The 25,746-nt window shown below is 39.9% G+C and overlaps 1 protein-coding gene across 1 annotated transcript in view; it reads left to right on the forward strand.

The window, feature by feature from the left end:
- The window catches only part of LOC138206344 (voltage-dependent calcium channel subunit alpha-2/delta-1), a 64,099-nt gene that overhangs the window by 24,168 nt on the left and 14,185 nt on the right, over positions 1–25,746 (forward strand). The window contains exons 7-24 of the mRNA XM_069162977.1: positions 4,152–4,283; positions 5,108–5,177; positions 5,797–5,847; positions 6,076–6,175; positions 10,008–10,166; positions 11,455–11,559; positions 14,089–14,167; positions 15,158–15,207; positions 15,323–15,412; positions 15,494–15,556; positions 15,647–15,727; positions 16,468–16,542; positions 21,090–21,161; positions 21,429–21,500; positions 22,083–22,144; positions 22,526–22,602; positions 25,169–25,229; positions 25,323–25,414. Coding sequence (XP_069019078.1) covers positions 4,152–4,283; positions 5,108–5,177; positions 5,797–5,847; positions 6,076–6,175; positions 10,008–10,166; positions 11,455–11,559; positions 14,089–14,167; positions 15,158–15,207; positions 15,323–15,412; positions 15,494–15,556; positions 15,647–15,727; positions 16,468–16,542; positions 21,090–21,161; positions 21,429–21,500; positions 22,083–22,144; positions 22,526–22,602; positions 25,169–25,229; positions 25,323–25,414 — 1,491 coding nt within the window. The remainder of the gene's footprint in view (positions 1–4,151; positions 4,284–5,107; positions 5,178–5,796; positions 5,848–6,075; positions 6,176–10,007; positions 10,167–11,454; positions 11,560–14,088; positions 14,168–15,157; positions 15,208–15,322; positions 15,413–15,493; positions 15,557–15,646; positions 15,728–16,467; positions 16,543–21,089; positions 21,162–21,428; positions 21,501–22,082; positions 22,145–22,525; positions 22,603–25,168; positions 25,230–25,322; positions 25,415–25,746) is intronic.

A 25,746-nucleotide genomic window follows, 5' to 3' on the forward strand; every position in this document is an offset into this window, starting at 1 on the left:
CAAGGATAAATCACCACAGTCCAGGTTCTCGATCAGCTTCAATTACATTAACTCAATTACAGGATAGTTTTTCTAACCACCAGGCTGCAATTTCGCCGGTCGGCTTTTGCGTGTGTACTTCTATCTGTGTTTCTGTGAGACTGGATCTCTGTGTGTTTGTGTTTGGATCTTCAGTAATTAGTGTGCAGTGGGATGTGGTGCGTCACAGTGACTTGGAGGGACAGCAGGATGGAGTGACTTCCTCAGCATGGACTTTAGCCTGCTGGGGAACCGTCTGGCCCCAAGGTTACGGGCCTCACCTCTCTGCTGACCCCAGACACAGAAATGAGGGACGGGGATGGGAATGGGCCGCTGTCAGCTTTTGTTATCTGTAAAAGTGCAAGGCTTGTTTATGCTGTTGAACTCCCTGTGACTTTGCCATTTTTTTTTTTTTTCATGAGATACCTCTCTGGCCATAATCTGGGCTGGGTGCCATGACTCCTCACACTCCCTTTTTCTCAAGGATGCTGTTTGTTGGTAGACTTTAATGAGTATGCATAGATCTGCTGAGCTTCTGGGACCTATGCAAGGCTGTCTGATCTGAGAAAAAAAAAATATGTGCATGTGTGTGTGTGTGGACTTATGACTGAGAACCCAAAGGTGGCAGCAAGTTGTGGGGAACAATCTCTGTTATGGAAATGTAAGTTTATTTTGAGGTTGAGACAAGGCTTTAGGATTTATGTTAGAATTATATAGGCAAAATAATGAATATATTCAAAGAGGAATAATGTGAATAGCTGGAAAAATGTGCCTTGAGCATGCTCTGGCTCATACACTATGCTAGAAATGGGCACACATGCAGGAGTGTGTACTTTGTATACCGGGAGAAAAAAGAGAAAGACGATTTATATGTTATTGAGGTTTCAACTCTCCAATTTGATCTCCACCCTATAAATGTTCCAGGAATAGCCTTTGCTCAGCTGGAGAAAATTGGATTTTCTCAGTGAAATGGGTGGCAAGTTTATAAAATCAGCATCACGTGTGTTGACAAGAAACAGACAGCCAGGTGACAATAAGATCACAAAACCCAAATCTGTTTGTCCTTTGAAGGACAAAAAAAACATTAAAAAAAGACAGGAGAAATAATTGAATTCAGTGGATACAGAAACAAACGCTGGATGTGGAAGCTGAAAGTGTGTGTTTTAAATATATGTGAATTCCTGGAGCTAGGCACTGATAAAAAAAAAAAAAAAAAAGGAATATTTTGCAAAGTATGTACAGTTAGAGCTGGGACACTGGAATTCAATGCTTTGACAGTACTGACTACACTGCTTCAATATGGTATCAAAAATGTATTGTCATTTGATACGAAATTTTGATACATCCACACCGGCATTTTTTTCTTTTTAAAACGCATAACTTTTGCCACGTTTACACAGAGGTAAATCTCTTGAGCCACAGCATTTCCCATACAGGTCCTCCATGGGTGGGCCACCCAGGGAGATAACTCGTAGATTAATACATCAGAATGCCTTATTTCCCTCTGTTCAGGGATTCATAAAATTGGTATCGAAAAAAATATCATCATCTTATCAAGCCAAGGTGTCATTACTGTTGGCGTTACCTACTGAAAATTGTTAACAATATTCAGCCCTATATACAATATGAAATGTTGCTCTTTGAGGACTGCATGCTAGTTAGCAGTTTTGTTTCTCCAGAAGAACTGAACAGAAAATAAGAACGACAGCAACACTCGGATGGAGGATGATGACGATATTCCCTCAACAGTCTCCATATAAAAAAATAATCATAAACTTTTACAGTTAGCATGCCGCATTATTAACACCCCCATACCTCCCGGCTATGGTCCAGTAGATGAATCCAGGTTATATGCTTCCATTACTGTAGTGGTACCTGACTAGTGGTCATACGAGGGTGAATCAAAAAGTTCTGACACTGCTCCTGTTGCGCGTGAACAGTGCGCAGCATCATGATGTGCACAGAGCAAAGGGAAGCTATAAACTTTGTGAGTAAGTAGTAATAAGTAGTTTTTTCACTTGATCAAATTTAGCACATGTAACACATGATTTTGTGAGCAGTGGTCCAGGTGTGTCGGCGATTTCTCCGTGGACATGACCGAAAGGCGCACATCTAATTTTGTGTCAAACTCTGAAAATCGGCAATGGAGACCCTTGAAAAGCTTCAGGAAGCACATTTCGGGTTATATCATGGTTTGGGTTCAAATTAACACTTGAAACATGGTGTGGCTTAAAATTACTACTTCATTCAAGTCAGGCAACATTTTGCTTTCTAGCCTCCACCCAACCACTTTCCTCCTAACAAGCAAATCTGTATCAATATTTTGACATCATCTCAAATGCATCTCTTCTCCATCTTATATTAATGTGGCTTTTATGACAAAATATCCAAACTGACTTTCGGTGTTGTTTCTGTGGTACGTTACATGTTAAATTTTGTGTCATCACCATGTAACACAGTAAGAGGTTATGGTCATTTCACATATTTCCGTGAGATCGGTCTGGAATTTTGATGTCTCAGAATTGAGACTTTCTTTTGTTGACCTCGCTGTATATGTGTGTCACTGCATATCGGCTTATTTTTTCTTCATTGGCCTTAAAAAAAAAAAAAATACAGTGTGTGATTGTTGTTTTATTGTATAAGGGAAGGATTACTTATTCAATGCAGTGAAAAATTAATGGACTCTTTCATGTTCATGAAATCTATGTTAATCCATATTGTATTTCTTTGTGAATTATATAGCGCCCGTGAAATTCCACTGAGATGAAGCCATCTCGAGGTGTAGATTCAGTGTGGCATCAAAGACATATCGAGTGCAGCAAGGGCATTTATTAGTGTCAGTGGTAATATGGGCAACGAGAGGATACAGTATCCCTTATGAAGTAGCAGTGGAGTTTAGCTTATTAAATATTATCACTAACTCAGGAGTATTCAAAACAGAGGAAATGATTAAAAAGCAACATATTTGTTAGAATTTTGGTTTACTTGTAAAGCAATGGTCATAGTGCTCATTGGTGCTGTATTGTGATCTGTCAGACCAAAGTATATAAATGTACGTGTTCTCAATGTTTCATATTTTCAAGCTAAATATTTAAATGAGTGCGCTCATGTGTAAATATCTGCCAACCTGCCCGTCTTCATCAGTCTTCACTCCGAAAATCAAACACACAGCTTGCATTTTCCTCATTATCTAACAAGAGCTGTGGCGTTAGTTTCCTTTAAAAATTCTACCCTTAATGAGATAAATACATTACTGTGTGCAAACACACTGCACGTTCTCTCTCTCTCTCTCTCTATAATAAAAAAACATGGACTCCTGGCAGCCAAGGCTTCATTAACTCTCCCCTCTAGAGGCATACATGCAAATGAACAGTGTTTGCTTTGCACATCAATGAGCCACGTCACACTCAACACAGGATACCAATATGTGCCCCCACACATGCACCCATACACACCTACCCACACACATACGCACATTTAAAATCATGTCCACAAATAAAAACATTACTATATGTGCCACGATAGTATGAAGAAAGAGAAAAGAAGAAATGGGAGATGCTATAATAGAGGAACAGCGGAGAGTCAGAGGAAAGATTGAGTTGGAGCAGCATGTGTTGTGTCTCCATCCATCATAGTGAGCGTTATGTGGCTCTGAGCTGTCTGGGTACTGTGTCATTACATCCATAATGCCTGTTGCCTCTCACAACACACTATCAATCACACGCATGTACACATAAAAAAAAAAACACACACACAGAGGTTATCGGATATTTCAGGGAAAATTAAACAGTTTAAGTTTGTCAGTGTAAATATCATTCCTTCGTTCCTCTGTATTTGTTGCTGAATATGGCCACTGGCCTAACATTTGCTCATGTGACACTGAGTGGGCCTGTGTGCAAATCTGGGATATCCACATGTCTTAGACTGTTCTTACAGGCACTCCTAAGTCTTCGAAACATTCTTGCACAATAAACACACAGACATACACACGTTCGTAGAGTTGTGCAAAATCCAAATAAAACAACAATATACTGTATACTATTTGTACCAATGTGTCACAGAAATATTGGTCTTTCTAGTATAAGTATGTGGTCTTTTGAGCAATGTGTTTGTGTATGTCTGTGTATTTTCAGCCACCATTGTGTTGAATGAGCTGAACTGGACAGAGGCTTTGGAGGAAGTGTTCAGAAAGAATAGAGAGGATGACCCGACCCTACTCTGGCAGGTGTTTGGCAGCGCTACAGGCCTGGCTCGCTACTATCCAGGTAAAAAACAAAAACAAAAGCTACTCTCTTTGCCTCTATAAGCCTTTTGCGTATCTGCTTATATCACATCGAAGCTGTGTATGCTTCTTTCCCTGCGAAATCAAAAGTGCAGTAATCAGCCAGTTATTAGTAGTTTGACCTCAAATACATGTGACTTTTAATCGTGATTTTGTTTTTTACACATCACACAGTAAATAACAGATTTATTTATGTGATGCCACAGATACTATCACACTACCTTTACTGCAGTCGTCTTAACTGTGTGAGTGTTTTCTCTGCCAACCCATTTATATTCATGCGATTCCCTGTCATCATTGAATCTCTATAGATTTGTGGGAAAAGCTTATGTCTAATATTCATACATTTGCATTGGCCCTGAATTTATTCCACTTTGTTAATTTTTATTTTTTTTTACCCTATTAGCATGCATGTCAGCCAGTCACAAACTGGGTTGTTTTCATGGTGGCTCTCACTAATAGTCTACAGGTAAAAAGCAACTGATTATAGGTCTTTATGAACGCATTTTGTGAGCATAAAATACATTAAAAAAAAAATAGATGGTGTGATAAATTTAGGATTCTTTCCAACATGCCAACTTTTATTGTGACACTAAATGTGGCTTTTCTTGTCTGCACAATGAATGACAGTGACTCCACACTGCTGAGGTGAACATGACACTGCAGGTTGCCAGATATTAGCTGAGGAACACCTCAGTCTGACAGTCTGATGTGTCAGATATTAATCCAAAATAGGGATTGCTGTTTATTCCCTTTAATGATGATTAAAAAAAAAAATGATCCCAGAAATCTGATCTCCTTTTATAGCCTCTCCCTGGATGGATGCTCGTAAGACCCCCAGTAAAATTGATCTCTATGATGTTCGCAGGAGGCCGTGGTAAGAAAACTGGCACAAATACAGACATTAAAAGCATTTTGTTTATGTCAGAATGTAAAATAATCTTCTCATATTATGTTTTTATATGTACATTTGTCAGAATCTTATCTTTTATGTAATATCTTGTTTGGTTGTGGAAATGTAGCTTTTTGGGACAATAAATAAATGTGGCTCCGTGGATCTTAGTTGATGTGTACTTATAGGCTGTGCAAGAATTCAGTTCAATCAAATAATGTCTATCGACTCTCATTGGAATAGTGTTATGAGACTATTTATACTGCCTGTTTATTTTTAAATATGTTGTTTAATTAATGGTTACAAGCACATTTAAAGTAATAGAATGTATTTTGATGTCCATATTTTCATTGCATTGAAAAGCAATTTTACCTTGTTTATATTTACATCAAATACGTATTCTCATTAACAGTGTGATAATAACCTCACTCATACAAGAATGTAAACATAAAAATATGAATCAAAGTTTATAAAATCATATTGTGTTATCTCAAAGTAAATTACTTGTATTATGTGAAGGATTTTCCTTTCACATATTATGAACTGTTCAAAGTGTGTGTGTCTCAGTCTAGAAATATGTTTTCATATATCAATGTCCGTTCAGGTACATTCAAGGAGCTGCCTCACCCAAAGACATGCTAATCCTCGTGGATGCGTGAGTTGCTTGATAATCTCACTGATCCATAACCTCCTCGTATCAGTCATGATTTCCCTTGATTATAATGCATGCCTTTCTAAATCTGCCACATAATGTAATGTATTTCCCAAGGCAGAGGCAGTTCTAATTACATTGAGTGAAATCCCAAAGGAGAAGAAGTGAGCGAATAGATTGCAGTGAGAAGCTGTCAGGTAATTCTTTTTTTTTTTTCTTTCTTTCTTTCAGGAGCGGGAGTGTGTCTGGCTTGACTCTCAAACTGATCAGGACCTCTGTCAGTGAGATGCTGGAGACTCTGTCTGACGACGACTACGTCAATGTTGTTTATGTAAGTAATATTAAACCTTCCGCTTGCTTTATGTTCTGTGGACTGTTTGTGCAGAGCGATGTAGCTGATTCATGCTGAGAAAAGAGACAGAGACTGGAAGATGGATTCATAATGTGTGCATGAAAAGGCTTGCTGCCCATTCACATACTTTCAGATACATTTGCACATGCCTATATATATACACACACACACACACACACACACACACACACACACACACACACACACACACACATGCACACATGAACACACACAAACAAGAGAGGCGGAAAGATGGATAACAAGTAATGAAATATGGATTTCTCTCAGGTCTGGCCACCCTGAAACAGACCTTTAATGAAACACCCTCTGCTCCATTTGGTGTACAGGATTAGAAAACGGCATCCACCCCACCTCCAGACCCATACATGCGTGTGTGTGTGTGTGTGTGTGTGTGTGTGTGTGTGTGTGTGTGTGTGTGTGTGTGTGTGTGTGTGTGTGTGTCCATTCTCACGGCTCCTACAGGAATTAACGCTGCACCTCTGACTGAGGTGAACCCCAGGAAACACTCATTCATCACCCTCTTCATCTCTCCATCACTTGTTCCTTTCATCATTGAGCCATGCAATTCCTCTCAGCTTTTCGCCACATACCTCCATTCATCTCTTCGTCGCACTGAATGATCTTCCTGTACACTATATGCTTCTACTCCTCTACACACAATACTGCAACTTTCCTCCTTTCACCGTTACCACTTTCCTTCCTTTCGTTTGTACTTTTCTCACCCACCAATCACTTCCATCCTCCTTCTTCTTCTTCTTCACCTTTTCATTCTTAGACCATCTATTTTGGGCCTATCACACTTGTGATTACACTCAGAAAAGCCAATCAGGAGATTGCGCGATGTGTAGATGGGTGCCTGTGGAGGTGTTTATTGAGATGGGTCTTTATAAAGATTGGAGCTGTCTTCTACCTGCCTACACAAAGACAGCCATTCAGGCTCTGTTTCCTCTCCCCGGGGACCCTTTGTCTTAGACACAACGTATTCTGTTTCACGGCGGACTTGTGATTCTGCAAAGACGTGCAATTATTGGAATCTGTTGGGGAGCTCAGTTTGTTTGTGTGTGCGTGTACGTGCATGTGTGTTTGTACATTACTAAGAAAGTGAGACAGAATGAGAAAGATTACTTCAAAGAGTGAAATCCAATTCAGCTTTGATTTAGAACTTTTTAACTTTGTTTTTTTGGAGTCCTTTAAAGATACAAAGCACTGGGTGAGATGCAGAAGGACCAAATTAAATCAGGCAGATCTATAAACCTGCGTGATCATGTGATTATTTGTGACTTTTTTTTTAACAATGTTGTACATTTTCAGATCTCAGCAATGTAATTTACTGAGCACAATATTATTATTACCAAAAGGAAGGCTATCCAAAACTGCAAAAATAAGACAATAACAGTAAGTTATTATAAAATAGAATCAAACTTGCCGTCTTCTTGCCACTCAATATATCCATTAGCTACTTCAGTAAAATTCATTATTATCTCTCTAAACCTCTCTCTCTCTGGTTCCTTCTGTCATTGACTCATTCCTTATACACTTATATACAAGCACTCACATGCACACAGACTCACACACACACACACACACACACACACACACACACACACACACACCACACACACACACACACACACACACACACACACACACACACACACACACACACACACACACACACACACACACACACACACACAAACAGTGCCCTATGTCTGGCCCTGAGGGTGTTGTTACCTGTCACTAAATCATTAGTCTCTGATATTACCCATGAATCCCTCCTCATTAACAGTAGCCCAGGGACAAAGTTGGCATTTGGTCACGGAAGATGCTCACACTGTTCCTTCATAGCTGGGCAGGTCAGAAGATTGCTGATGGCTGCTTTTCTTCCCCCTTTTTTTCCCCCTTGCCTGCCCTCTGCCTTTTTTTCCCCTTTTTTTTTCACACGTGTGTTCTCACTTTCCCCAGACCTCTCACCTCACTGAGCCTCTGTCACTTTTATCCAGCCCATTCAGCCATGTTAGCCGGTGTCAGCGCTGTTAGCCAGTGTCAGTCCAGTGGGCAAGCCCGAGTACTAAACCAGAATAGCAGAGAGTCCAATGGGATTAGAGCTTGAAGATTAGCCTTCTCTCTTGTGTCATAGCTAATCCATTCCCACGGCCCGGACCATCACACACACACACACACACACACACACACACACACACACACACACACACACACACACACACACACACACACACACACACACACACACACACACACACACACACACACACGCACACACACACACACACACACATATAACAGTTGTTGTAATTGGATCACAAGAGAACAGTGGAATTTGCAGTGGACTGCATTCACGTCCCTGTGCAAGGCCAATAACACATCTTACAGAGCAAGAATGTGTGTTTTTCAGCAATTATACAAAATGCTTTTCCTTCTTTTTTGACAGAATGGGCTACAAAGAAAAAGTTTCTTTCTAGCCACTACACTTGACAAACTGTATATGTGAGCTTTAGATTATTTTCTATACGAGATAGACCCTCTCACGTTCCTGCCTTGAAATCCTGTATTCACACCTTCCCACTCCTCATTTTGTGTCCTCTTCCTCTCACTTCATGCTCCAAACCCTCACACTTTCCCACCTCACCTTCCTCTCCTTTTAATAGATTATGTGATTAAAGATCCCTGTCTGCTCTTTGTGGGCAATTATGTGAACCTCTGTGTGTGTGTGTGTGTGTGTGTGTGTGTGTGTGTGTGTGTGTGTGTGTGTGTGTGTGTGTGTGTGTGTGTGTGTGTGTGTGTGTGTGTGTCTTTCATGTCTTTGTCAAATCACAGGTTTTTCAGTTTGCCTTTCAGTCCAATAGAGATGTGTATGTCTGTTATTGTCACTCTACAAGGAACTTCAAGGCTGCCAGGCTCCTTGAAAACACATGAGTGTGTACGTGCGCGCACGTGTGTTCGCCATCAGTATTCACACATACACACATGCACACCACCCACACCCACGCATACGGTCAGAGCTTTTTTCCTCCCTGCTTGTCTGTGTAGATCAGAGTTTTCTGCCTCCCTATTGGCCATCTCACAGAGACACATTGATTAGTTGAGATCGATGAGGTGCAGCATTGTTTTAGAAGAGTTCTGCAACACAATAGATGGCTTACTACTCTGTTGTCCCATGTCCATCATGCACTATTCTTACATATTCTTTTCTATTTATTTTATTCTGTCATTTGTTCTTATTGTCATTGGGAGCTCTTTGAAATGTTCTCTCTTTCCCTTTAGAAAGGTTTTGTTCACATACTTACTAATGAAAGTATGGGCCGTCAGTTTAAGTTGCACCACAGCTCAGTCTGTTAAGGCAGGCTTTTGGTTCATGTTGGGTGGAGTATTTGTGCATATGTGTGCTGTGGGGTGGAAATGAGGAGGTCACACCTTTAAAAAAAAGATGGTGTTGCTGCCTAACCTCGTTTTTATATAGCAGAATCTTGTTTCCATGGGTACCGAATCGTTGAGCTCTGAGGATGTGAAGCAATTAGTGGGGCTTGATGAATGTGTCTGTTTACCACTGCCTGATAATAGCCAAGGCCAGGTGGGAGTGTTTATGTGTGTGTGTGTGTGTGTGTGTGTGTGTGTGTGTGTGTGTGTGTGTGTGTGTGTGTGTGTGTGTGTGTGTGTGTGTGTGTGCGTGCGTGTGTGTGTGTGCGTTTGTATAATGTCTTATATATGCACACATGTTGTAATTGTATGACTAATTTGCAAGTCATAACTCTGTGCTTCTGTTTCCCAGTTTAACACCAGGGTGAAGAAGACAGCGTGTTTCGACCATCTGGTTCAAGCCAACGTGAGGAACAAAAAGCTGCTGAAGGATGCTGTGCAGAACATCACCGCTAAAGGAATAACAAACTACACAAAAGGCTTTGAGTTTGCTTTTGAGCAGCTCTCTGCGGTAAGACAAACTTGTCACTTTGTCTGACTTTAGTGTGATTGAGTACAAATAGTGTAAAAAAAAAAGTTTTGAATGAATCTTACCTGTGATGCCTCCATATTTCAGCAGCCTTGGATTGTTGTCTTTCACTGCCATCTGCTGGTTGAATTTGTTACTCCGGCTCAACTGCCTGCACAATGACACGGTGATGCAGGAGGTTAGATATGTTGCATAGTTAGGGATGAATTTAAATGATTTCACAGAGTCTGAAGCCCTGATAATGGTTCCAAGAAGCTGCAGTGTTCATAACATCTTAGAGATTGTGTTGAGTGGTACAAAACAAAAGAGGAAAGGCTGCTGGGTGTTAAAAACCAAAAGGTTTTAGCCATTCAGACACAAAAAAAAAAAAACGTAAAAATTAATCCACTGGGGATCACGCATGTGTAAATATACAATAGAAATTTACTGTGACTATCACTTTGAACCATTCATTTTAGAGATACCGTGTCATGGAACGTTTGACATAGAGTATTGATCGACCCGAGTTGATGAGGATAATGATGCCACTACATTTAAACTGAAGGTTATAGCAGTGTGAACAGATATCTTTCTCTGGGCCAAATGTTTAGAAGGGGGGTATGTACATAACCTAATACATTTTATGTTATTACACATCCTCAATATCAATTTATCATGGAAACACTGCAGTTTAACACTGTGATACAAAACACACATCACATTTATAACATTTATCATTCCAAGAACATAATGTTTCTAAGTTTGTCTTCATGCTAAATGCATATATTGTTGTAGACTAAAATCAACCCTACAGACCTTGCAAAAGGCCACTGTCCTAGTGACTTGCTTAAATTTGCAGACATATTTGAGTTTGTTTCCTTAGCTTTTTGATAATCACTATATTAGCTAGGTAATTCATTCAGCACTCAACTGGCCCGCCTGCACATACAGCAGCTGCATACACGCCCCTTGAATTGGGTTGAGGCTTGCCAGGTTACAGTGACATTGTATTTGTAGACTGTGTTCCATAGACTTTCATAGATCTGGAAACTCGGGTAACGTCAAAAACAAACATACAAATCTTGTGCATCAGTATCTGACGATTATTCATAATAAAGTGTGAGAGCCATGCAAATTACGGGAGTTTCCCCAAGAGAAACAACAAAATGGGAGGGTGCTGAGTGATGGCCTAAAAATTTCTGAAAAACACAGGAAAAACGGGGTGTCGGCCAAAATGGGATAAATAAATAATACAGTAATCATAAAATTATTGTTTATTTTCTTTGATTAGACTAATGTCAGTCGAGCAAACTGCAACAAGATCATCATGCTGTTTACTGATGGAGGAGAGGAAAGAGCTCAGGCCATACTGGAAAAATACAACCCTGACAAAAAGGTATACAGAGAACACACAGTCCTGTTTCCAACACTTCAGAGGACATTACATCGACTTTTTTTTTTCTTTTTTTTGGCATCTTACCCTAACCATAACTACTGCTTCCCTATTCCTAACTCTTACCCTAACCTCAATCTAAACCTAAATTTACTCTAATCTTAGTCTTTTTGAAATTTAATGATTTACATTATGGGCACTTTCTTTTTGTCCCAGGATGGGAGGTCTATCCCCATAATGTGACTGAATAAACAGATTTATGTCCCCATAAAATGAATAATTCAATGGTGCTTGCACACACACACACACACACACACACACACACACACACACACACACACTGTGACTTGTGTGTATGATACTTTTTTGAACTCCCTTTGAGTTGAACTTTCAGTGTGCACATCCTCAAAAGTTTATCCAGGAGGCATAAATACAAAAGTGTTTGTATATAAGGCTGCACACACACATCAACTTGATGGTCATAGCAACACATACAATGGGAGGGGGGGGGGGGGGGGAGCCAAACAATGACACCGAATGTTCAAAGTCAGACATTCACAGAGAGGTTTTAAATGTATCACTGACTTTTATTTTATTTTTTATATCTGGGACAGTTAGGAAATGTAAAAAGTAGATTGCTTTGTAGATCTTTTTTGACTGTTTTATATAAATTATAGGTAAATAATCTAATGCATTGAATTTAATTGTCATAACATAATCTTCAATGATATTTACCATATGCAGTGGGTACAGAAAGTATTCAGACCCCTTTACATTTTTCACTCTTTGTTTCATTGCAGCCATTTGCTAAAATCAAAAAAGTTCATTTTATTTCTCATTAATGTACACTCAGCACCCCATCTTGACAGAAAAAAACAGAAATGTAGAAATTTGTGCAAATTTATTAAAAAAGAAAAACTGAAATATCACATGGTCATAAGTATTCAGACCCTTTGCTGTGACACTCATATTTAACTCACATGCTGTCCATTTCTTCTGATCCTCCTTGAGATGGTTCTACTCCTTCATTGGAGTCCAGCTGTGTTTAATTAAACTGATTGGACTTGATTAGGAAAGGCACACACCTGTCTATATAAGACCTTACAGCTCACAGTGCATGTCAGAGCAAATGAGAATCATGAGGTCGAAGGAACTGTCCAAGGAGCTCAGAGACAGAATTGTGGCAAGGCACAGATCTGGCCAAGGTTAAAAAATAATTTCTGCAGCACTCAAGGTTCCTAAGAGCACAGTGGCCTCCATAATCCTTAAATGGAAGAAGTTTGGGATGACCAGAACTCTTCCTAGACCTGGCCGTCCAGCCAAACTGAGCAATCGTGGGAGAAGAGCCTTGGTGAGAGAGGTAAAGAAGAACCCAAAGATCACTGTGGCTGAGCTCCAGAGATGCAGTAGGGAGATGGGAGAAAGTTTCACAAAGTCAACTATCACTGCAGCCCTCCACCAGTCAGGGCTTTATGGCAGAGTGGCCCGACGGAAGCATCTCCTCAGTGCAAGACATATGAAAGCCCACATAGAGTTTGCCAAAAAACACATGAAGGACTCCCAGACTATGAGAAATAAGATTCTCTGGTCTGATGAGACCAAGATTGAACTTTTTGGCGTTAATTCTAAGCGGTATGTGTGGAGAAAACCAGGCACTGCTCATCACCTGCCCAATACAATCCCAACAGTGAAACATGGTGGTGGCAGCATCATGCTATGGGGGTGTTTTTCAGCTGCAGGGACAGGACGACTGGTTGCAATTGAAGGAAAGATGAATGCGGCCAAGTACAGAGATATCCTGGAAGAAAACCTCTTCCAGAGTGCTCTGGACCTCAGACTGGGCCGAAGGTTCACCTTCCAACAAGACAATGACCCTAAGCACACAGCTAAAATAGCAAAGGAGTGGCTTCGGAACAACTCTGTGACCATTCTTGACTGGCCCAGCCAGAGCCCTGACCAAAACCCAATTGAGCATCTCTGGAGAGACCTGAGAATGGCTGTCCACCAACGTTCACCATCCAACCTGACGGAGCTGGAGAGGATCTGCAAGGAAGAATGGCAGAGGATCCCCAAATCCAGGTGTGAAAAGCTTGTTGCATCATTCCCAAGAAGACTCATGGCTGTACTAGCTCAAAAGGGTGCTTCTACTCAATACTGAGCAAAGGGTCTGAATACTTATGACCATGTGATATTTCAGTTTTTCTTTTTTAATAAATTTGCACAAATTTCTACATTTCTGTTTTTTTCTGTCAAGATGGGGTGCTGAGTGTACATTAATGAGAAATAAAATGAACTTTTTTGATTTTAGCAAATGGCTGCAATGAAACAGTGAAAAATTGAAAGGGGTCTGAATACTTTCTGTACCCACTGTAATAGCCTTATATGAGGGACAAGACAGTCACCACTTCACAGGAATATTAGGAGAAATGATGACAAAAATGTATCAGTGGGTGTGAACAGGACAGCATATTTTTTCACAAGGTAAGAGGTTTTATCATGATAGATTTATGTTTTTCTAATCTTATGCTCCAGGTAAGAATCTTCACCTTTTCAGTAGGACAACACAACTATGATAAAGGACCCATTCAGTGGATGGCCTGCTCCAACAAAGGTACAGCACAGATCATAACACACACCAGTACTGAACAGTGTAGTCAGTGTTTTTTTTATCCAAATAATACATGGCATTTTGTCAACAGGCCTGGCTAGTAATTTAAATACTTTCTTACAATTAGTTTCAACCAGCTTTGGCCATCTTAGGGCAGAATAAAACATTACAGCGCAGTATAAGAATGTTTGAAGAGGACAAAGTGCTGAAATGATAATGGACATCATTTTAAAACAGCAGAGCTGCCTGCAAGCCCATTTGTCATCTGCCCTTTTTTAAACATTCTTGGCCAAATGTTGGAAACCTTAGCAGCTCAAACAGGGATGACTGCACTCTAATCACCCTGTGGAGGAGTGCAGGAGGAGAATCAGTAAAGGGTCCCATCATGCATTGGCCTGGCTCCACCTGCCTATCGCTCACAGCTTCAGTTTTCACTGATTATAGTCTGGAAACCCTGTACGCTGAGAGGTTAGCTCTACCACTTTGAAGGGCTGACCAATCAGTGACCAGTGGGGATAAATGCAATGAAAAAAAAAGTGTTTCTGAACACAGTTCCAACAACAGCAGTGATGATGGAGCTGGACGAAGCATATTTCATTGCCATTTACTGACATGGTATTGCACTATGCTCACATTGGGGGAAGGTCTCTGTTGTTTACAGCTTTGTGAGTTTTGGCGCACAACATACGCGTTATGCTGGTCAGTGGTAACTGGTTATGGGCTGCTCCAGTTTTTCAAAGTCAACTCAAGCATGTCAGACTCTCTCTAATCTATGTTTTTCTTGTGCATGAACATGCAAAAAAAAAATTACTGGCAATTTTTTTCATGTTTTTCTGTGTATATTAACTAACTTGACACAATAAAAACAAGATGCAGTGGACAATACCACAGATTTGGATCCCCCATTTGTTTTACTCCTATTTTATGTTTCCTTTTTGTATACTTGTTTACAATAGTGTTGCCTAAACGTTGTAAGTGTTCCTATTTATTCAGGTTACTTCTACGAGATTCCTTCCATCGGAGCCATCAGAATTAACACACAGGTGATTTTCACAAAAAATTAAATTTCCACATTCGCCAGGCATTTATGGAGTGTATTCTTTGTATCTGCATGGAGAGAATCTGGATAACTAGATGGGTGCTGTGTGTCCAATTTAGGAGTACCTAGATGTGCTGGGAAGACCCATGGTTCTAGCAGACAAGCAGGCCAAACAAGTCCAATGGACTAATGTATACCTTGATGCTCTGGTATGTCATTATACTATTGTGTAATTGTGATTTTGTAAATGTATTTTTTTGTAATTGTGCTTCTGCTTGACTCTCCATCAGGAACTGGGTCTGGTCATCACTGGAACGCTACCTGTCTTCAATAAAACCCAGACCGATGGCGAGGTGCAGTATAGAAATGCATCAGCACATGATGAGCGGAGTTGGCCTGCTGAATGTATTTTTCCTTATCTTTTCTCTCATACTTCCCATCAGCACCAGAGTCAGTTGATTCTTGGCGTAATGGGGATTGACGTGTCTCTCGATGACGTCAAGAAGCTCACGCCACGTTTCACAGTGAGTTTAACAGCCGTATGTGATCATGCATGCATGTGCAGACAAATGCATTTATTATACCAAGGCTTGTACCATGCTCAGTCAACCCGCTCTCATCCCAGGGCGTCATATACTTCTGTTTTGTCATGGCCTGTTGGATACAGAGACACTTTCAAGGTCCCTTAAGTTTACGCACCAAAAACTACAAGGCTGGGTTTTAAAAAAAAGATCATAGGTCGGGTTAAAATTTGTAATTTAATAATTTAAGAAATCTAAATCGACTTTTGTATTCTCATGGACTTGAACATGTAAAAGTCCTGTGCTTGTTCAATCCAGCCCCCTCGGACCTCCTCTTCATACAAACTTTGCCAAAAGGCACCTTGTCGTATCTCTCTGACGCCAACGGCTTTGAGAAGATGGCAGTATTTGACTGCCTGGGAATGAGAACAAGCTGGCTCAGTTTTGGAGAACTTGCTCAGATGTTTCCCTCTGGAGCGATTAGTAAGTGATGCGATTCCATTAGATGGGTTGTTCTTATCTACTGTCCTTAGTGTCCAAAAATAAGAGTGCCCTTGTTATTAATTACAGCCCCCCCTTTGCTCCATGTTCTAATCATGTTTTTGGGACCACTGGGGTCCTTCTGTTACACATTATTGATAGACATTACCAGAGGGCCATTATACCAGACATGTGTTGGCAACATGCGGGGTTTCTGGAAACGATAATTAATTTCCTTTTCATCTATTCATCTTTTACATCAGATTGGTCCAAATGGATACTACTTTGCCATTGATCCCAATGGATACGTCCTGCTGCATCCCAACCTCCTACCAAAGGTAAGGTATCTGGCCCTATGCATCACTTTGTGTGGCTCAGCAGGTCCATGTGTTGAAGCATTACATTATATTCTGACTATTCAACATGGTTTCACAGTAACTACTCACACTCAGTGAATAATATGCATGCTAGCAGATGGCGAAGTCTCTTTTCAAACTTTTCCACGTGCAGTCACCTCATCAATCTTCATACAGAGAATTCATTTCCCGGTTAGAGTGTGACTTGATATCATTAGTCCTCAAATATCGGCTAGAAGGTCACTTCTACCCTGTGGATTAAATAGATATGTAGACTTGGCAGTGAACTGGCATATATGTTTAAAATTGAAGGATAAAAAGGAGCACTGTGGCTCATTGTACAGATAGTGTTTTAAAGAGGAAATACTACACCCCAGACTGTAATTTAATTTGGTGAATATATCACACTCCTCCTGTTTGTATTTTCTCTTTTATAGAGATTAAGTTTTGCAAAATGAAAAGAGTTTTTTCGGGCAGCCTCTGCTGCACTTAGTTTTAGCCAAGTATATTCATTAAACTGTTTAATAACAGTTTACACAGGCTCGAAGTTGAACTCTGAAGGCAACATTAACACTTCCACCACAAGCAATAAAATGCCACTTAACATACCAACTTTGATGCCGCCTGTCTTGACCTGCCAAAGGCCCTGAGCACTCTTACAATAACTCAAATAAATGCAGCAGGATTTCTCGCCACTGGCAGGTATTGAGATGTGCCCCAGTATAAATTAGCCATGACCCCACGAGAGCTTCCAGCCCACTTTTCAGCAAATCCAACTCCCTTCACTCCCTTCAGCCCGAGGCAAGCGAAGCACCGAAAGGCTACACGAGGGCCATGTGCTGCCCAGAACTTGAGAGCGGCACCTTCCTGGATCTGAGGCTGTGGTTTCGAGACACTTACATCCCGTCTATCAGTCCAGTCACCGCAATCAAATCCATAAACACTTATGGATCAAGTTACTTTAATTCACAGTCTAGTAGGTTTATGGGTGGTAATTGCAACATTGTCAATGCAAAATAAATCAAGTATAACTATACAGCTCTAGGTTCCTGGAACTCAAATGAAAAGGGAAGTAACTTTAATAGACAGTGGTGAAAAGGTGGTTTATAAATAGTAAACAAGCACAAATAAGTAAGAAGGGAATGGCAATTATAAGTAGATTATGAAAATGCAGTATATTCATAACCGTCTACATATTTATGACTACTACAGTACTCTACAAAGCCACATAATTGTTCTTTCTTTCCAATTGTTTGAAGGGAATTTCTTTGTTTTTTTTGTCACCTTCCAATCGTTCCACCCAGACTAGAACATTTAAATCTGGTCAATGCTGTACGTGTATAAATACATTTAAAATGATTAATAAAGCTGCAGCTGGGATTGACACAGTGTATGCATTTAAAATCTTTTTTTTGTTTTTTTTGTTAACTCTGAAAACTCGACTCCCCCACAACTTTTTGAAACCCCCAAATTGATCACTGTGCATCTTTTCATAACTTTCCCTAGAAAAGGATTCATAACAGGAAGATCAGGCTCAATAATAAGTATGCTGTCACTTTCCATGAGGTGAGACAATGTAGATGTAATATAGATTGCGGAGGTAGTTTCCCCAGGTAGTTTTCTGTACTGTAGTCTTGTAGATATAATTTTTAGTAGATGTAGTAGCAGTCACCAGAGGTAACCATCACTTTTTTCAGGGGATATTCCTATTTGGTTTGGTTTGCAACCCTGCCTGAACTACCCCAAATTGAAGTGATGCTGCTTTCTTTTGTTGCTTGGGATGATTGAATGACTGAGCAAGAAATTTACAAACACATGTTTTGCAATAATGCGCATGTCTCTATGAGGACATATTTTTTTTGATAGGGTTGATACTGAGAAAAAGTAAGTGACAAAATAGTTTGCTGGTCATATACCCTTAAATAGGGGAAAGACATTCTTTGTGGTCTAAGCCATTATTCATGATAGTATATGACAATGTGTAGGTAATCAAACAGAATGATCTGAATAGTACGTAATAAAAATAAGGATATACAGTACATGGCAACGTTAAGACCAAGGATTAGACTTACTAGAAGAAGAACAAAATTACTTGTTTTTTATACTTTTGGAGTATAATAAAAAAAAGTTTCCTTGATGCAATTTTTTTTTTTTGGTATGTTGTAGAAAAAGTACAGTGGAAAGAAGAGAGAACAGAGGGTTGTCATGACATTGTTTTGAGATGATGCTTCGCAGATTGCACTAATATAATAACGTGACTTCAGCTTTCTTCTCAAATTAGTCTTAAAAGCAACATGAGCTTGGAGCAACCTTACTGTTTCAACACAGACACGCACACATGCAAAGGCATGAAAGGCATCATGAGAATGATCTCATTTTAATGTTGCATTCAAGCAAGTGTGTGTGTGTGTGTGTGTGTGTGTGTGTGTGTGTGTGCGTGCGTGCGTGCGTGCGTGAATACTGATGGCGACCTTTACAACATTTCCCTTCTCTCTGTGTCTCTCTCTCAGCAATGTCTCAGCTCTTTCCGTATTTGATCACGTTTGCACATATTTCATATTCATCAGACAAACCTTCCCTGTGTTTTGATTTTGATCTCACACCCCAACTCACCTCAACAAATCCCTTGTTGGTCTTCTTTTCTCACTCTTTATTCATCATTTGATCTTCTTTTTTTCTTTTTGCCAAGCTATTCACACCATCCAGTGTTCACATTTTTTGTTCTTTTCATATTCTTTCCTGTCTTAGTGTATGTTTGATGTTTCATGCTGTATCACCCAGTGTCGCACTGCTTGATCTTTTATTCTTTCTTTTCTCATTTTCATGTTGAGATGCTTCATCTTCATCATCCTCCTTTGCTGCTTCATTTCATTTCCCTCATCATCGCATGTAAGGAACTCAACTCGTGCTCTTTACAGTAGATGATTATTTCATTTATTGCCTTTCTTGTCTTTGTACTGACTCACACTTTATCTATTAGGAGCTTATTTTAAAATGTAAGCTTTTCTATGGAAAGAGAAACATATCTCTCATATCCTTTTAATCTTAAATGCATTGAATGTCTGCTTGTATACGTCATGCCAAAATGTAGGAAACTATGTAAAAAAACATCACTTCAACACTACTCTGCTGTCACCACATTACCGCACACTTTGAGTGACAAAACACTGTGGAGGACAGACTGGTATCAGATTCCATCTACTGCTGTTTTGTAGCGAAGCACTAGATTACTGCTACCATTTTATACCACCATAAAGCCACTCAGACGTATAGGGTTTTTAAGAGGGGGACATTAATAGAGTTCAGTGTCACTATGTATCAAATCGGATTCAGCTGTGTCTGGTGTCAGGTATGTTGTCAAAACGCTGCCATATGGTACCCTCTGTTTTTTATGTTCTGGATTTGATTGGATTCGTGTGGAGGAAAATGATTGTCATTGCTCCTGAAGTAACTACAAAAGAACATTGTGGTGCAAATAACTGAAGTCTATCATACAATCTTGGGGTCGTTAGTTACCTGGGACTGTATTACACCCTGTTACTGAGTCATATTACACTTAAGTATTAAGTATACTCGACTCTCAAACAGTGTGAAGGGTATCTAGCTATGTAACTATGTAAATTATAAAATATGAGGGGCAATGTTATGATTTCCAGTTTTCAGTTCCAAGTTCAATGCAGAGCTGCATTTTCTTTGATTATGGAGTGACAACAGCCTTGTATATGAAGAAATACCTCAGGCTATGGATGATGAGAAGTTGAGCTTTGTGCCAATCATGAATCATATGATTTGAAAACAAAACCAGAGGTCATGAAAAATGTCACAGCAGTATTGGCTCTGAAAGTTACGGTGGTCGACCTGCCACCCACTGCTCGTACAAACTCCAGAGTCAGAACTATTTCAGTTAAACAATTTATAACAAACTCAATCACAAATCAAATGCAGCAATGCACTTTTTGTGCACTATCCAGGTTAAAATAACCTTGAGCAAGTGACTGTGATTAGTGATTGCTGTCCTGACTAACAGCGGGCTGTGTTCAAGATATATAACATGACATATGCAAAATGTAAAATATGTCTTTGTTGTTGTTATTACGATAATCTCAAAAATTACAGGCAATATGATTTTAATATGACTTAATCTACCTTGCATTAGTGCCAGGTTGCACGTGACCCAAGGTATGTAATAGTCTTTACATACAAATGTGAGCAGTGCATTTCAGTATAAAATGCATTGGCAGCACTAGGATGCAGAGGTATATTTCTCTGTGTGGTTGACTGATGGTAAAAGCCCATTTCTGGATAACAACTATAAAATGGTCCACTGCATTTTATAACATTTAAATGAAGTGATATGAAAGAGGGTTTTTACATAAGAACTGTCTCCAGCCGAACTAGTCACAAGCCTAAAGTAAAAGGCTCGTCTCTGTTTTGCTAAACTTGATCCTGTTATGCATCATTGAATTGGTTCGTGTGTAGTATTCGTAAATTGTGCTCCACTTGAGACAGAAATATGATCTTTTCCACAGAATCCTAAATTTCAGGAACCTGTTACCCTCGACTTCCTGGATGCTGAGCTGGAGAACGACATTAAAGTGGAGGTAAAGTATGCAGATTAATCTCGCCAACAAACAAACACATCTGTGGATACACACACACACGTACATTCAGACAGGCATCCAGGTGCTAGATGTCTAATGTCTCCTCATGAAGTCACTAAGATAAGTCCCTGCAAATGATTTACACAGTGATAATAACTTGTTAGTATGCTGTTATGACACAGACTGTCTTCAAATGAACTGCTACTCAGTGAATAAAACCCAGTGACACTGAAACTGCACTGTGTGTGTCTCTGTTTCTCCCTGCAGATCAGGAGAATGATGATTAACGGTGAGACAGGAGAACGCACGATTGACACTCTGGTGAAAACTCAGGATGAGGTAAGGGAAAATACTGGAACATGTTACACTAGAATATGTTGAGGATCCTTAAATTTGTTGTCGTGTTGTGGGAGTTATTGTCAGATGTTGTAAAATAGACAGACTGGCTCTTATACTGCAGCATATTTTCAGTGCAAAACTATATCCGTTGTATGAAGTAAACAGTAAGGCTCCTGTTACAGTGTACAGTCTACTATTGTCAACATGATAAAAATGATTCTGTCATAACAACATTTTAAGGCAGCCGTCAGGGTAAATATTGAATTGGTTAAAATTCTATAATCCGTATTTTTCTACTTCTGCTCTCTCTCACATTTTCAAAGTTATGTTCCTTCGCAACACGAAAGATTGTTTGCTGTTGCTTGCAATAATTAAAGTCCTTTTGCTTTGAAGTTAGGTTTGACTATATCCACTTACACGATCTGTGGAGAGGCATTGAGAGGCGACATAAATAAGCGGCTGACAATGGGCCAGACTTTTTATAATCTAATTTTCTTGTCACAAAAAAACACGGGGCGCTTGTTACATTGCATTTCCCAGAGCAGTTCTGAATACCAGTTTTGTGTGTTTCCTCTTTGGCAGAGGTACATAGACAGAGGCATCAGGACGTACACGTGGGCACCAGTCAATGGAACAGATTACAGGTGAGATGATTCTTATTACAAAAGAACCACGTATGTTTGTTTATGGTTTATCGAGCTGTAAATATCAGTTCAGTGTAACTACTGGGAGCGCTTCAATTGATGGAGGATACTGCTTTAGCCAACAGGGGTCACTCTCTTGTTTATAACATCAGGCTCTGCTTGCTTAATGGGAAATACATTTAAGAGATTTTACATTTCAGTGAACACGCAAAAAAACGAAAATAAAAAAAATCACTAAAAACATGTCTTTTGGAAAACATTTCATGCATTGAATTATATTTCAGTTGGAACTCACTGGAGATGAGTTTCAGTTTCCCAAAACAATTTAATCACGAATTACCTCCAACCACAAAAGTGTCAATATCATTGTCTGTTCTGCAGCCTGGCCCTCGTTTTGCCGAAGTACAGTGAACACTTCATTCAAGCTAAACTGGGGGACGACATGAAACAAGCCATGTGTGAGTATGACAAACACACTCGTGATAAACAAATCAATGAGATCTCATTTTGTTGATGTCTCCCAGCCAACTCCCATGCATACTTTCTTTGGGTTGTACTCTTGAGTATCTCCACTTGCTTTGTATTACTAGCTCCTTGCTGAAACCACAGCCACTCCTTTGTGTTTTTTTTTGCTCAGAACAGCGAATCCCCACGGCGCTTTTCTTTTGTAGAGTAACCCACTGGTCAGTCGCCCTTGCACTCCCACGCAGACTCTTCCCCATGCTCTCCCTCTCCCATACCCAGCCCAAGCACTGGCTCTTTTGATCTTGTCTGCATTTTGCTCCCCTACTCTTCTTTACTCCCTTCATCTGGTTAAGGAGAAGACAAAACCTCCCTCATCTCCTCATTATCACCTCCTTTACCAAACTGGTTTTCTTTACCCTTTTAAATATATTTCTGTCGCCAATTCGATCTTTATTCCTGTCTTCAAGTTCAGCTACGTTAAGCAGACGCACTCAGCTCTGGATTGTTTTCTCTGTCTGTCGACCTGTTTTTCTCTCTCTATCTAATCTGTAAACCTATCCTCACCTCATGCCCTGTATTCTTCCTCTCCCCTTCCTCTCTATGCATCTTCTTTTTCAGCTTATTTATTTCTTTAGTTTTGCTCTGTTTGTGCTCCCAAGGCTGTCTCGCCGTATGATACAATCCAGCTGCTTCGTCGAACAGCTCAGAAGCGATTCAATTGCTGCTGATACATCACAAGGACAAAACTCAACATTCTGTCTTTGCAATTATTAGCATTCTGATTCTAAAGCAACTTTTTCTCTCTTGTCCTGCTTCAATATCTGAACTTTACAGCTTCTCCTTGGGGCAAGTACTCACTGTTTTTTGTCCTCTGTAGTCTTCTTGCTATTTGATGTCTCTCCACTGCATAAACATGTTTTTTCTCTTGATATTTGCATGGCTACATTTCACAACATATTTTCTGTAAGGGATGGATGGATCACTGTGTGAATGCTAATGCTGACTTGATAAAAGCAGGGGTGGATGGTCACTTTGATCAAAAGGATATAATTAGTAGAAAAACACCAGATTCAGCACATAACCATCTGGCTTCAGTGAATTTTTCATAACTTTGATGTGACGCCACAAAGCATAAACAACTGATGGTGCGCTTATTCCAACAGATGAGATTTTGACTGAGCATCTCAGCCTCTGTATCACTCCCCCCCGGCCATAACAAGTCTGTCACTGTGCCATAAAGGCTGTCAGAACGTTTACGGGCCTGTTAAAGAAAGTAACACACCATGCCTTGCTGCCACAGACTACTCCGATAGGGAGTTTGGGACTCTAAAGTTCCCTGTTCAGCCATATAGAGTTTCACATTGGAGCCAGACCACCAAAACCTCAATCCATCATACCATCTTTCCTGCAGTAGGTGCTGTCTGCAGCCACTTGTCCTTTAGGATACATTAGGGAGGGTCCCTAGCCTAAAGGTGTGATTGATGAACAAAGATTTGTTTTCATCGATAGGAGAAATGGTGTATTTGTTGAATAAATGACCTAAAACAGGTTGAGGAAATGGTGACAGATAAGTAAAGAGCAAGAAAGAATGACTGGTGTGGAAAGCTATCGGACTTAGAGACACCCTCCACGGCCTATAGAGACAAAGCGACAATGAATCTGCTTATTACGTTTTATATGACGGGCATTGTTTCATCCTGCACCAGATTTCCATGACCCTGAGGAAACTCAGTGCTCAGTAATTGTTTTCGCAGACTGCACTGCACGAGTCAATATATTTTAAAGGCAATGTCCAAAATGTCTTCATTTTAAGAGACCAGTGAATGATGGCCGTTGATGCCTGTCATGTCATTTATGAGATAAGAGTTACCAGACAGTGTTTTAAATGAAATCCAGAGTCGGGGCAAGCAAAGCCTTGGAAGGAATATTCTCTCACACTTCTGCATGTTTAAGTGTTGTTTTCTTCTATGTTTATGCACTTGTTCCCTTTCATTCATTTATGTTTTGCTTTTCCACATAGTGCACTAAATCTTCTTTTTCATGTATATATATATACATATTCTAGGTTGATCTATTACAGCTAATATTCTTTCACTGCTGCATTTTATTACCTACTGTGGGAAATATTCATAAATTTCAGCATATTTTCCCAAGTCCTCTATGACATCATTTGTCAGATGATAAATGCCTTTTTATCACCCTTTGTCTTTACTACTTTCGCCTCTCCCCGACTCTTTCTCGCTGGGGTCACCACAGGGCAAGAAGGCAAGTATTTCTCAGTCAGTTATTCTCTCAAGCCTCCAAACTCCATTCACAGTCTCTACCTTAATCCATCACCTCATATCTGTCCAGTATTCTATGTGTCTGTATGTGCGTACGGACGTGGGAGCCTGTGATGGAATGTGCACTATTGTGTCCATGCGTGAACCAACAGCATTTCCTAAAATGTCTGCTTGTCATGTCATTACACATTAAGTACTTATTCCAAATATTTGTTTTTTATTCTGCAATATCTAAGAAATTAAGAGCCATAACCAGGCATTCTGTGTTTTCTAAAAGCCATGGACACCATACAGCAGGAGAGGTTTGATGAGTTCGGTTACACCTACGTTGCTCCAAGGTGAGTGGTCCTCACATCACTGTGCAACCCAGTTGTACTATACACGAACAAACAAAGGCCAGAGATTCCAACTGATCAACACTGTTTCTTCAGGGAGTACTGCAAAGAACTGAAGTTGTCACTCAACAACACCCAGTTTCTCCTCGACTTCAGCCAGTACATTGATAGAAACACTCCAGATGCATGTGAGTCATGCATCTTCCTCACCGTTATTCACTTGACACATTTGCACTGGCTGTGTGAGATTCCTGCACTATTTGTATTTCAATGAGTTATTGTAATACCGCTGACCCGCACAATTTCACCTAATTCACAGTGTGTTGCATTTGTAGTCAGGGCTGGGCACCAAACTTTGATACGTTTATGGTACTGACAGTATTGTTTAACTATCTACTTTCAAAAAAATGTCTTATCATTCACTACCAAATTTCAATACCGAGGCTATTATCACCCTAACACGTTTTTGTTTTAACTTTAGCTCCATTTACACAAGAGTAAATTTCATTAGCGTCAGTGA

This window comes from Embiotoca jacksoni, unplaced genomic scaffold, assembly GCF_022577435.1.
Source record: "Embiotoca jacksoni isolate LCO1_2020_lvr unplaced genomic scaffold, fEmbJac1.0.p SCAF_3, whole genome shotgun sequence".
NCBI classification, from domain to species: domain Eukaryota; kingdom Metazoa; phylum Chordata; class Actinopteri; family Embiotocidae; genus Embiotoca; species Embiotoca jacksoni.